General features: G+C 39.2%; 1 protein-coding gene across 2 annotated transcripts in view; it reads right to left on the bottom strand.

Moving 5' to 3' along the window:
• Positions 1-5,037: 5,037 nt before the first annotated feature.
• LOC137978696 (kinesin-like protein KIF16B) overlaps positions 5,038-12,981 on the bottom strand; it is a 34,171-nt gene continuing 26,227 nt past the window's right edge. Inside the window, exons 26-33 of one of the 2 annotated variants that reach the window (XM_068825711.1) lie at positions 11,656-11,750; positions 9,896-9,967; positions 8,135-8,231; positions 7,385-7,427; positions 6,788-6,867; positions 6,152-6,229; positions 5,968-6,045; positions 5,038-5,738 (exon numbers count right to left, since the gene is read on the bottom strand). In XM_068825711.1, coding sequence (XP_068681812.1) covers positions 5,634-5,738; positions 5,968-6,045; positions 6,152-6,229; positions 6,788-6,867; positions 7,385-7,427; positions 8,135-8,231; positions 9,896-9,967; positions 11,656-11,750 — 648 coding nt within the window. In that variant the 3' untranslated portion in view covers positions 5,038-5,633. The remainder of the gene's footprint in view (positions 5,739-5,967; positions 6,046-6,151; positions 6,230-6,787; positions 6,868-7,384; positions 7,428-8,134; positions 8,232-9,895; positions 9,968-11,655; positions 11,751-12,981) is intronic. The other variant, XM_068825710.1, reaches the window with a different exon arrangement.

Raw genomic sequence — 12,981 nt, 5'->3', positions numbered from 1 at the left:
TACTATTAACCTCCGCCCAAAATGAAGCGGGCAAAAAGGAAAACCCGTGGCTGTTTGACAAGCCATGCCCACTTGAATGCTTCCATGTTGAATTTGCCATCTTCCAATCCGTTAATGCTTTCAACCTGCAAAATACACAGTTTTCGAAGTGATTTTCGATGTGACATCTCCCGATCACGTGAGAAAGGAGAGCAGACAGGAGACGGAAGTTCAGAGAAACACAAAGGCAGAAGCGGGAAGCACACCGAAAAAAACTTTTGGGAAATGACAGCTCGATGGTATCCTTCCAGGGTTTTCTCCCCTATGAGCAGCATGTTAGAGTCTCGGCGGAAAAAGCTCAATGAAAAAGATCAATGATTTGCAATAATCATCCTCTTCGGGAATTGAACTTCATACCTCAAAATTTGTACTTTGCCCCTCAAGTCTTGAGAACTGCTTGTGACCTATTTTTTTCCTAGTTTTTAATAAAGACTTTCTCTGCATATGTATGTGGTTAAATTGGAGGACCTGATCACAGTAATAATAATAATAATAATAATAATAATAATAATAATAATAATAATAATTTATGTCACTTATAAAGCGCAAATATCAATTGGGTTATTTTCATTTGCACTAACTTAAAAATTATAATAATTACTAATATACTGATATAAATAATTAAAACAACAGTAAATTTAAAGACTATCAATATAAAAGATAATTAAAATATAAGGTTATTAACCTTATTAAACCTTAGCTATATGTTTAAAAAAGCTTTTTTGAATAAAAATGTTTTAAGTAATTTCTTAAAATTATCAATGTTTGGCGCTCTCCTAACTTGAAGAGGCAAATTATTCCATAAATTTGGAGCAGCCACCATAAAAGATCTATCTCCTAATGTCTTATACGTTTAAAATTAACATACTTAAGTAACATTCCATTCGAATTGGAACGTAACCTATATCTACCCTCATTCTTAATATTAATAAGCTCTGTTATATAACCTGGAGCAAAACCCTTAATAGCCTTATATACTAAAAGTAAAATTTTAAATTCTATTCGGAATGTAACAGGTAGCCAGTGCAAATTATACAATAATGGTGTTATTCTACAGTACTTAGATTCGTTATATATTAATCTGGCAGCAGCGTTTTGGACCCTTTGAATTTTATGTATTTGATAGGCTGGTAGGCCAAAAAGAAGGCTATTGCAATAGTCTATACGACTACTAACAAAAGCATAAATCAGCTTTTCAGTAGATTCTCTAGACAAGTACTTTCTAATTTACTCTGAACAACGGAATTATCAACAGGCCAATGATGATCAACTCCAATTCCAACAATTAGAATTGGCTGATCGGCTCTTTGGGGTTTGTTAAAATCAGGCCTGATATATATAGATCGAGTTCGTTTTAATAAAAGCAATTATTCTTAGGATACTTTTTGGCCATCATTGACGATTAACCGCGTTCAGCTGATTAGAGACCTCATTCGCTATCTCACATTGGTGCCATCTACAAAGCGGGCTGATGATATTTGCGTAAAGTAGGTTGAGAGTGACAGATCCTCTCATTTACACTTACCTCGAGTGTTGGTCTGTTCAAAGGACTTAAAACACAAACAAAAAGCTTATCACAACTGAATGGCTCTTCTTCTTTTGTTCGCGAACGTCATTCAATATTACCAGGAAAATTAGAGTTAGAACTAGCTCCATTTCATCTGTACAAATGCCCCTGCTCAATCGTAGCTAATGTAAAATGTCTTTCATCACTATAGAAACTGTAACATGCTGTAATGTTCAGTCCTCTCGCTTCTCCTTAACAAAACTCTCCATGCAGTCTCGATTTGGCCCGTGATTTCCTCTTCACGCCCCGTCCCTAGACTGCCTATGATTTGCTGTGTTTCCAGAGCAACTTCCGTATCGCACTCTGTACTGAACTTATTTATGCATTCGTCATTGACCAATCAGAAATGCGATATCCTGTTGCCGAGTATGTAATAAATTTATATACGGCACTCTATAACTCTAAGTAGCAACTTAATACACAGACTTGTACCTTTTACGTATTCTTCACAGCTTGCCTGTGTGCCCTAACTACTCGCATCTGCTACTGGTTTTCACTGGTGAAACAAAGCTGAAGTCAATTCCACAGCAACATAGGTTAGCTGCAAAAAGATTTACCTTAATCAGCTGTTTTGCTCCCACATCAACGTTTGTTTTATCAAACTTGAATTGAATTTAAACTTTCCACGAATCAATCTTAGGCCCTGTTTACAAGGAGGTAGGGTAACCCTACTGCTAGGGTTACCCCAGCAAGAGGGTCAGACGTAGCGCGGGTTTACAAGCAAAATCTCACAGGTAGGGTTATCCTACCAACCGGGACAACTTTGCGTGCTTGGTAATCGCCAGAATCGCAAACACAATGGAAACTGCCAAAACGTTGTCCCGGGTAGGCGAGTTGTCCCTAGCAGAGCGTTTACAAGGCAGCTAGGGTTACCCTAGAGCTAGGGTGTGCCAGTGAGTGTGGCATTTTTAAAATTTGTTTTCTTATTTTTCTTTTTGCTTGCTTCTCAGATGATGCTCGTGATAGTAGATCGAGTGTACGATCATATTGATGTGAATCCGAAAACCAATTCATTTGACCAGCAACTTTATATTATTACATATAGTATTGGATTCGAACACATATCCATTGATAGACGATAAGGATAAAAAATGGCGAGACAACGCACCCTGAGATCACACTTGCTGAGGCACAAAATTTTGTAAACTGAACTGATGCATGCGCAACGAATTTAAGACGAACCAAAAATTAGTTTTGTTAAGTAGGCCATGACTTCAAATAATAGCTAACCATTCTCCGAAAATTAATTGAGGTCTTCTCTTTGGATGTCAAATAGAAAAGAAATCTGTTTACAAACATCGCTTTTATCATTCAAATTTGCCAACCACGGGAACAAAATACCTTTGGTTTCGACAGCCAATGAACCTCGGGTTGGCACATTAATGACGTCTTCCCTATGAGGCTTTGGGTTTAGTTTCTATATAATTGTGTCATCCGGATGTCATGCACAATTTCTTCCACAGACTCGTGCCACCGACGAATCATAAGAGCGAACTTGGAAGGACCTGCGCCGTGTTGTTATGCAAACTGCCATTATTACAAAATCTTCCCGGCTTCCGATGAAAGGCGGCTTTTCGATCAATGACCTGGGCCACAGCACGGTAGGGGTGAGCCGACAAGTATCTCTCTATAAACAAAAAGAGAAAGCTTTTTGCGACTAAAACGAGTTTAATTAATGATTTCAAACAAGAGCTCTACAGACTCTGCAAGTTTGTTTTTCATTTTGGCACACTTTTCTTCCGTTAATTCGCTGTAAATATGTAAAAAAAAGCTGGAATCAGCACATGATTCAAGAATGATGCAACACGTTGTTCATCATGATGTCAGCCTCATTTCTTTCTACCATATACACGTTTCACTTGTGGAAGGAAATGGAATCATTGCAAGGGATAAATGTGACTTGTACGTGTCAGTCACCTTCCTTGTTGTCAAAGAACCCTGAATTCAAGTTTTAGGCAGGGAATACAAGAAGTGAACTTAGAGCGATATCGAGGGTTTTTCGCAATTACTCAGTTGATTACTATATAACAATTATTCCATGAGCCCGAGTTGGATATGAACTGATAAACTAACCAATGAGCGCGTAGCACGAGTTGGTTATAATCATTTCATATCCAACAAGGGCGAATGGAATAATTGTTTTAGTAAATTCTCAAACCGGGTTTTGCCGCCGATTTTTATTTCCACAATTTTACAAAGCGTCCGGAAAGAGCATCTTGACGCACTATTTTCCATATGACGTAAAACTTCGACTATTGGCTCATAGTCGGAGATTTTTAGCCAATCAAAAAGCTAGAAATTGCTCTCGCCTTTGCGGAAGGGATGAAGAAAAAAGCCGTTCGTACGGGAACACTGACTAAATTCAATTTTAAAAGTAGGGGAAAGAAAGTGAACATGATTAAACATGGATAACAAGGAAAAGACAACTAAACACCAAACAACAAGCGAGACGTCAAAAGATTATCCGGTACTTTTTCTTTTAATTCTTTAAGCCAATGGTGTGAATGTTTACTCCAGGTTTACGGCCACTGACAAGCTGGTATAAATGCTCTCTTTACCTCTAAATTTCATAATACAAATGTCTTTTAGAAAGTTTCACTTTCATGGCCGCTAGCCTTATAAGCAATACAAATAATTTGTTAATCAAAACTAAGGGGTCCAATTCCCACAGAATACCTGGTGATCATCGTCTTAGCCAATCGCAGTCAAGCGCAGGAAATAGTACTCTGAAAATCATTACAATCGAAGCACAACTTGAAACGGAGGCCATTCTCCCAATGAACGATGAAGTCATTAACTTGAGCATTTGCTCTGAGAAAACATCGATTTTCCTATACATTTTTAAGTATGGATTGGATTTTTAACCGAATTTCACTGCAACCATCTTTTATTTGCAGTTCAAAAATATGCGACTGTAATTTATAGAAAAACAACCCGCTAATTCACCCCAATTATTCGCATCGTATTAAATATTATTTTCGGTATAATTAAATATCCTTTAGAATACGAATGGAATTGTATGTAAGGAAGAATATTTTAGCGCGAAAATGGAAAATTCTGCATTTTGTACTGTTGTTTGTTCCCTTTCTACAATTTCTTTAATATTTCGCGAGCTGCACGCTCGTTAGATTCTATGAAACAAACACGCCTTGCATGCAATGAGCCATTTACAAAAATTTAAATATATGCAAGATCCCACTCAGTTCTACCAGAAACCCATAAGGGTTGAAACGTGTAACGGCCCCTTTTGTGCTGGGAAACAAGCTTCTGAATATTCAATTTGCTAAGTACCATATTTGGAACAACAAGAGCGATGGGTTTCCAAATATGGTACTTAGCACTGAAACATTCAACCAATCAGTTCGCACTGAATATTCGGAAGCTGTGAACGCGCGTTACACGTTTCAACCCTTATGGGTTTCTGGTTCTACATAACGTATTAACATAAATTTATCTTTAACCAGGAGCGTGTTGCAAAACGAAGGCAAGCAAATACAAGAATACCAACACAGGAAAGTTGTGCATTTGATGTTTTTAAATTTTTGCTTTTTCGATCGTTAAATGGAGAGAAAATATCGCCGGAGCACTCTTTGCATTGCGTAACGTTAGATATAATTTATCTACGAGGCTAACGTTGTGCTCAATTAATTTTCAATATTAAGAAAAAATTTCTAATATAATTTTTTTTAAAGAACTATAAATACAATATATATCTACTAAGTGTGTTTATCAACTAGCATTAATGTGCACCAATCGGATAAACTGTCGTTTCAAAGGAAACAGTTGTAATTCTCCACGGAGATCTGAAAAAGCCCGTGGCTAATTCACTCTGCAGTGAAGTAACTCCAATTAGTTAAGAGTTAGTTTCATAGCACTCAAGGTTCATTACAATTGAGACTTGTGACGACACCATGTAAAGTGTTTTCAAAAAACATTCGATCGAGGAGGAGGGAGACACCACCGAACGTTCGCCATACGGGAAACTCGCTAAGACAAAAGAAAACAATATTCCTTGAGGCCTATCTGGTCATGTGGGCGTCAGGTAGCTCCTAAGATGAGCGATACTGAGAGGCTGATTTCTCGATAACACGTCGATTAAACGCCACGGAAGAGAAGAAGCCCCAAGGTGAACCTTCAAGAACAAAACACGAAAAGCATGAGATAAACAGAACTATGAATAGGCACAATTGTAAATAATTTTAAATTTAGCTAAGGTGTACTTTATTGCGTAAATAGTGTCCCCAATTAGTTTTTCTTAAGCTAAATACTATTGACACTCAAAGTCCGTCCGTCCGTCCTTCCTTCGAATTAATTAAGGCAGCTCCATCAAGAAAGGCGGATTGCGGTCTTCACAAGCTCACCTTAGTGATGTACCAAACCAGGGAGGCGTTCTGGCCATCGACACGAACAGGTTCCACGATCCATCCACTTGACATAATCTGCGGAAGAAACAGGATTCTACGTAGCACAATAATAGTCCACAAGATTTTACTCCACGTAATCTATCAAAACCATGAATGCAATTTTATACATTAAAATACAAACCTGTCCACGAATGACAGAAGGCGAAGGTGGACACTTGGGATGTTCAATCGATTGTGATGCAATTACGTACTTTTTACCCTGAAAGAGAAGACAGCACACGAATAACCTGAAGTCTGGTCTAATAATAATCGTTTTAAAATTAAATACCGACAAGACAAAAGCTATTTTTGTAACTGGGCATAGACTACGCACTAAGATTAGCGTTCCCAATGTCGATGAGATGAGAGTTTATACCAATAATGGGGAAGTTTTAGACAACACCACAAGTCATAAGTTACTTGGAGCATGTCGTACACTTATGTAAGAAACCAGCAAAACGTATAGGTATTCTTAAATCAATCAAACATCATCTCCCTCTAAATGACCCAATACTTATTTTAGGAAGGTATCCAAACGGCTTTTGGCGAAGGTAACACATTTGTTCGCAAGACCGAGCTATCACCATGACTACGGACAGCAAAAGTACACAAATAAGCTATGTTCACCTTGTCCATTTTTCCAATTACGTAACGGAATACAATTTACAAACTTGAAAAAAGAGGAGTAATTCATATCAATTTTTTTGCATGCGACAAATTGTGTTTTGCACGCTCGCGAGATGTTCCTCCCTCCACGACCGCCTCTAGTTTTACTCACCTCCATGCGTTCTTTAGAAATGTAACAGAAGTCACGCGAGTGAGTCATGAAGCACTGGTTTGTCTCATGAAACATGTATACTGCAGATATCAAACAGAACGAGGATCACAAATTGAGTGTCGAACGTAATCTAAGAGACCGACAACGCTTATTGATTGGCGAGAAAAAATAAGCCGCAACATTCTCAGCCAATCAAGAAAAGCAAGTAAAACCAATTGCGACTGGATCTCATGCGTATTTCCGCGTTCACTGGCTGTATGTACTTGCCGTGCCACGTGATTGGCTCATGTTACTCTCTCCTTTTGTTATGTATGGCCGAAGTTGCCCTGTACATCGTATACTGGACTTGATTCATTTCGGGCAGCCAACTCGTAGAGTTTAAAATTCCGCTTGGGGAGTTTTGTCGGACACAAATTTAAATTCGACTACATCAACAAGCAAAATATCTCCAGTTTCGTCGGCGATTGTTATGATTGATTAAGAAATTATTTCGGGTTTGAAGCACCGGCTTAACTTAAAAACCGCCGGTAGCAGGCTGAATACTCGGCAAGCGAGACAGGAAACAGGAATAAAAGAAAAAGGAAAGTCGAATCCTACCGACTTTGAGCCCTTCTTCAACGTGCTCTATGATGCTTATTTTCTACAAATAAAAACAAACAAACCAACAAATAAATGAATACTAAAGAAGAAAGGTACCTTTTCTTAAAAATAGAAAGAAAAATGGGGATGCACTTTTGTAGCCTGTGAACATCCGCCTCCTTCCCTGGAAAAATTCGGGGAAAGAGGTGAGGAGGCTCATGAACACAGGCTACACTTTTGCTGCGAAATATTAATGTTATGGCTACTTTCTCAGCGATATTTTCAGATTTCGATAAACAAAAACAAAACATGAACCAACGGTACTTTTACGGCGAAAATGTAGCCGAAATGTGGCAATCACTTTTCACAGCTTGGTGTTTGCATATTAAAATGACAAGAATTCCTTCTTCCTGGTGTTGATAAGTCGGGAAAATCTCCGACGATCGAACCGGACCGACGATTTACCGAACGTCTCCTGAGGATGGCGCGAGACAAATCGGAAAAAAATCGGGAAAACTTCTTTTTTCACGACGCATCCATGATTCTAGCCATGATAGGCGATCATGCCCGAAACTAAAAACTTGTACTGCGGGTTCGCGTTTAGCTTGCTATCCTCTAAGTAGTTTCGCTCTGGTCACTCTTCTCCTTTCGACAAACAACCCTGTGACAGATATCCGGCTGTTTCTCGATATCTAGTCAGAGACGGCAGAGAAACGGTGAAATCCCGATCCTCTCGGATTTTCCCGACGTATTACAAATATGTTTTACCTTGAGCATGTTGTCATAAATGTATCTGGACAACGGATTCTTGACTGCCTCCCAAACGGTCCTCGGTGGTGCCTTGATGACTCCACGACCCATAAAACTAAAAGAAAAAAAACCAATCGTCTTGTATTGGAACGATGAATTTCTTTTCTAGGAAAATCTTCGACTTTCAGGTTAGGTCATCGCCGCCATGTGGGTGCGAACCACAGGCACCCCACTTGAGTGATCTTTCAGATCTCCCTATTTTTAGATTTTGACTTATTTTAATTTGTGCACGTGTGAAGATTGGCTATGGCAGGAAAACCGTTATCAATATTGACGGTCTGAGAAAACAACTACAAGGAGGATATGGGAGTTGTTGACTTCGAGTCATTGAGTCCTTACTTTCTTTTGCTTACACAGCAGCGACGACAAAACGGTCACGTAGTTGCAACTCAAGGTCATCAAAGTTGATACACTGAACCAATTTCGGGTCCTTCAAACAGGAGTCTGGTCAATGACCGTCTGAAACTAGTTTTAATGCTTTTTTGCGTTCGCCTTGTTAATAGCTGAAGCTTCAGAACAAAACCAAGACAAACGCAAAAGCGCACGGTACTTTATTGTGAACGTTACTGCATTTGCCCAGGTGTTTCCGGAGTAAGCAGTCCTTAAAAATGTGATATTTGATCGAAAATCTCTGAAAGCTATGAACGAAGTTCCGTTGGTCTAAATGATCAGAGGTTGAGATTAAAAACGCTAATAAAACAAGTCAATGGCCAGAGCGGGATTGAAATCAGATAATCTGCACGCAAATGCCCTTTTTCACCCAAGAGACATTGCGCGCAGTGTTAAATTTCGCACAGACGGAAAATCCGAAAATCACCCAATCAAAACGCTGGAACTATTCTAAAACAATAACACAAGCGCGAAATGTATTTTGGGTGAACATGGGCCTTTAACTCACTGGGACGGGACGATGCCTCCGTATTTTTAATTTTTGAAGTGGTACTATGATAAAAAAATTACTTCCTTTTTTTCGTCAGATTTTGAAAGTATGTTTGCATAACACCTGCCTGGCAAAAGTTTGAGCTTTGATTTTTGTCCAAAGGCTGTTTACTTTGAGTGTAAGTTTTGGAATTCACGGTCCGCCATTACTCACGTACAAAATTACTATGATAAAAAAATTACTTCCTTTTTTTCTTCAGATTTTGAAAGTATGTTTGCATAACACCTGCCTGGCAAAAATTTGAGCTTTGATTTTTGTCCAAAGGCTGTTTACTTTGAGTGTAAGTTTTGGATTTCACGGTCCGCCATTACTCACGTACAAAACTGACCGACCGGACCTCAGAGGGTTGGATCTAGGGAATAGTGACGTCATTCACTCAATAGCTTAAAACTTCAGCGTGTAAACGCAGTTTATTATGTATGCAAAACACAACTTTAAAACCTGAAAGCCCGAAACTGCCGTGCTACATGTTAATTCAGTCGCGTACAAACGCATTGCGTTCTTAAACTTGGGAGTCTTTGACGTCACTTTCTCCTCGATTCAGCTCTCTCAAAATTAAATAGGAAAAATCCCAGTTAAAATAAACAAGTGTCTTTTTGAAATTAAGGCTTAACAATTGGGACACCTAGTGTCTAGTTAACATAATTTTGAAATCCAAAGAAAACCAGATTTGATTTTTTGACCATAGTACCACTTTAACGACTAAACGGATTTTTGCCGCCAGTCAAGCGAGCATTGGAGAACAGATGAAAAGAATGTTAAATAAAGAAAATATTTACCAATGCATGATTCCTGCATGGCTTTCTTCTCGTTTTCTGGCAATCGTCACATCCTTCTGAATGCTATAGTATCTGAAATTTAGATGATTAACATACATGGTTCGTTTGTAAAAAATCAAGTAATTAAGGGCTATAACGCTCTCACGGATTTCTTTCGGATTTATCAATACTACAGACTCAGTTTGAGATCATATCCGTCTATGGTAAGTGTTAACTTCCCGGGACAATAAGATGTTCAATTAATAGGATGCCGTCCCCATCTGGCCTTGTAGGTCGGCGGACAGATGAACAGTGATCTAATCCGGCGGTCGAAGGGTTCAATTCCACACTAGAGCCAACTGACACTGATATGGATTTCTTTGAAATTTCTCAGCTCTCCAAAGGCACATACTCTTATTTAGTTATTTCAACAATTCTTGGTTTGCATCCACGTGATTGAGATGGGCCATGTTGGTGTACAATTATTAACAATAGAAAATGGCCCCACACATTTTGCATAATAACAGAGTCAAATTGCCAAAAGACATTTTACTGCATTGTTCTCTACACCAACATGGCCGCCGTGCGTGACGTCATATGCAAACCATCAATATTTGCCGTAAGAATAGTCGGGCCAGTAGAGTATTTTTCTACCGAAACAAAAGGAAACCTTTGCATGATAACAGAGCTCAATTCTCAGAGGATTATTAGGGTACAACAACAGGGCAGCCGTTCCATTGTTTCGCAACACAAACATGGCCGCCATGACATCACGTGGAAACACTCTTATTCACTACCGTACTTATTCGGGTACAAGCCGAGCTTGGCTATAAGCCGAGACCCCAAACTTCTTACGGAAAAAATCAACTTGATTGACACGAATTGAAAATGCGTAATACTCGGCTATAAGCCAACGAGGAAGAAGACAAGCAATAAGATCGATCCCGATCACCCAACAACACGAACGGCTCCTTTTAATACAATCCACCAAGTAATAAAAGTCCATATTACACCAACAACAACTTCTCTTCATTTTACAAGTAATTTAGTTCGGCTTGTAAGTGAATACACGTTTATTTTTTACGGTTTTAATTTGCTGAGAAAATTCTTTTTATCAAAAATACTTGGCTATAAGCCGAGACCCCTTCTACGGCTTCAAATTTACCCAAATTGAGTGAGGATTTGTGTAAAAATCGTTCGGCTTATAGCTGAATAACTACTTGCACAATCCCATAATACACCTCTATTTCCCCCCCCCCCCCCCCCCAGAACGTTTGCATAACCATTGTTTGCAATTTCTCCTGGGACATGAAAATGTCCCAAGAGAAGTCAAAAACAATGCCTATGCAGAATTTTTTTTTTTTTTTTTTTTGGTTTTTTTTTTTTTTTTGGGGGGGGGGGGGGGGGTAAGAGAGGTGTATTATGGGATTTGTGCAAGTAGTGAATAACTTTTTTGCTAAGGGAAAAGCAATTGTTTGCTCAAAGAGTGAAATCCTTTCACCACCATATAAGGATTTGTATGAGTTTATTCCCCATGCCTTTTGCTTCGGACTATTAAAATTTTAATATATCGAAAGTGGGCTATTGACAAATAAAATCGTCTGGCGTTAGACATGCTTAAATCTGTAAGTGCCCCTCATAGGAGGCGAAGGGTTAGACGTCGCCAAAATTTGATGGTTGTTTTGCACGAAGATACCGGTAAAACGTACAACCTCGTTCCCAGGGCTTTTCACTGCCAAGAGTGGACCCTGGGAACGAGGTTGAAAAACGTTAATACTTACGACCATCCACCATGAGATGGATCTTCAGATGGCTGACGCGGTAAGGACAATGGTGCCGTCTTGAACATCTCAGGGAGACTGGACGCTAGTAACGCCTGCAACGAAATGTTTTTTTTTTCTTGTTTAGGTAAACAAAATAAAAGAGGACATATTTTTCGGCATGATCACACGCACAGCTTTTTTCAAAAAGAAATACCGCAGGTAGGGGAACAACTTTCCGCAGGAGCCCATCCTGGAGCGTGCAATTTCCTTACAGCGTCTGTGAAACGGCGTTTTCACAAGTAGTTTTATTTTTAGACCAGCCCTTCCCGCGAATTAGGTCAAAAAACAAAGTAGGTTACGGTTCGGTGACCCTATGACGTCAGCTTAATTTCTTGTAATTGGTCATCGGGCTCCTGTGGGAGTCTCATTAGCGGGAAATTCAATCTAAAAATAACCTTACTTGTGAAAACGCCGTTGCACAAGTATAGTTAAGCTGCACGCTCCGGGTGATGGGCTCCTGCTTTCCGTTAACTTTATATAAAAAAAACTTAAGCTAGAGTAGAGTTTGTTCTAGCTTGTGAACTTTATCTTTAAACAAAAGGGCTAGTGTGAGCTTAGGCCCGTTTCAAACCTCGAACTCTTCACGTGCCGAATCTAATGCAAATGAGCGAAAACAATAGATTTTTCTCAGTTTGCATTAGATTCGGCACATGAAAAGTTCGACGTTTGAAACGGCCTAAGTTTGATTGTACTGTTTTGGGCAACCAGGAGTTTATCGCCCGGAGTCAACAACTACCATATCTCTCCTTGGATCTGTCAATGTCGTTTTCTCAGACCGTCTGCATTTAGGAAGTTTGGTTTTATTAAACAGGAGTGAATTTAGATAGAGCGATTTTCAATTGAGTGTCGTAAAACCAAAACCAAAGTAATTACTTTGGCCAATCATAAAGGACGGAGACAATCCAGCAAACCAATCAAAACTCGAAGTAATTACACGTCGCCGGCACAAAGCGCGGGAAAATGTGCACGCGCGAGCCACGATTGGTTTTGGTTTCACTTCTGATTGGTTGAAAAAATGGCGCGAGAACTTTGAACCACTCACTGAGTGAAGTAATTATAAACCAAAGTAATTATCTAATTACTTTCGACACTCGATTGAAAACCGCTCTAAGAGAGTTGATCTATCACTTTGCAGCCTTGCTCCAGCACAGTCACAAATGGATTTATTTTTGGATACACTTTCCGCGCGAAACAAACCAAGGGCCGCAAATTTTCACCAATCAGGTGAAGCCATGTCACGCGTGACTGCTTCTGCCATGTTTTTTCAGGGACAACTGATTTTTG

Source organism: Montipora foliosa, chromosome 12 (assembly GCF_036669935.1).
Source record: "Montipora foliosa isolate CH-2021 chromosome 12, ASM3666993v2, whole genome shotgun sequence".
NCBI classification, from domain to species: Eukaryota; Metazoa; Cnidaria; class Anthozoa; order Scleractinia; family Acroporidae; genus Montipora; species Montipora foliosa.
This window is presented reverse-complemented; position numbering and strand designations above follow the sequence as displayed.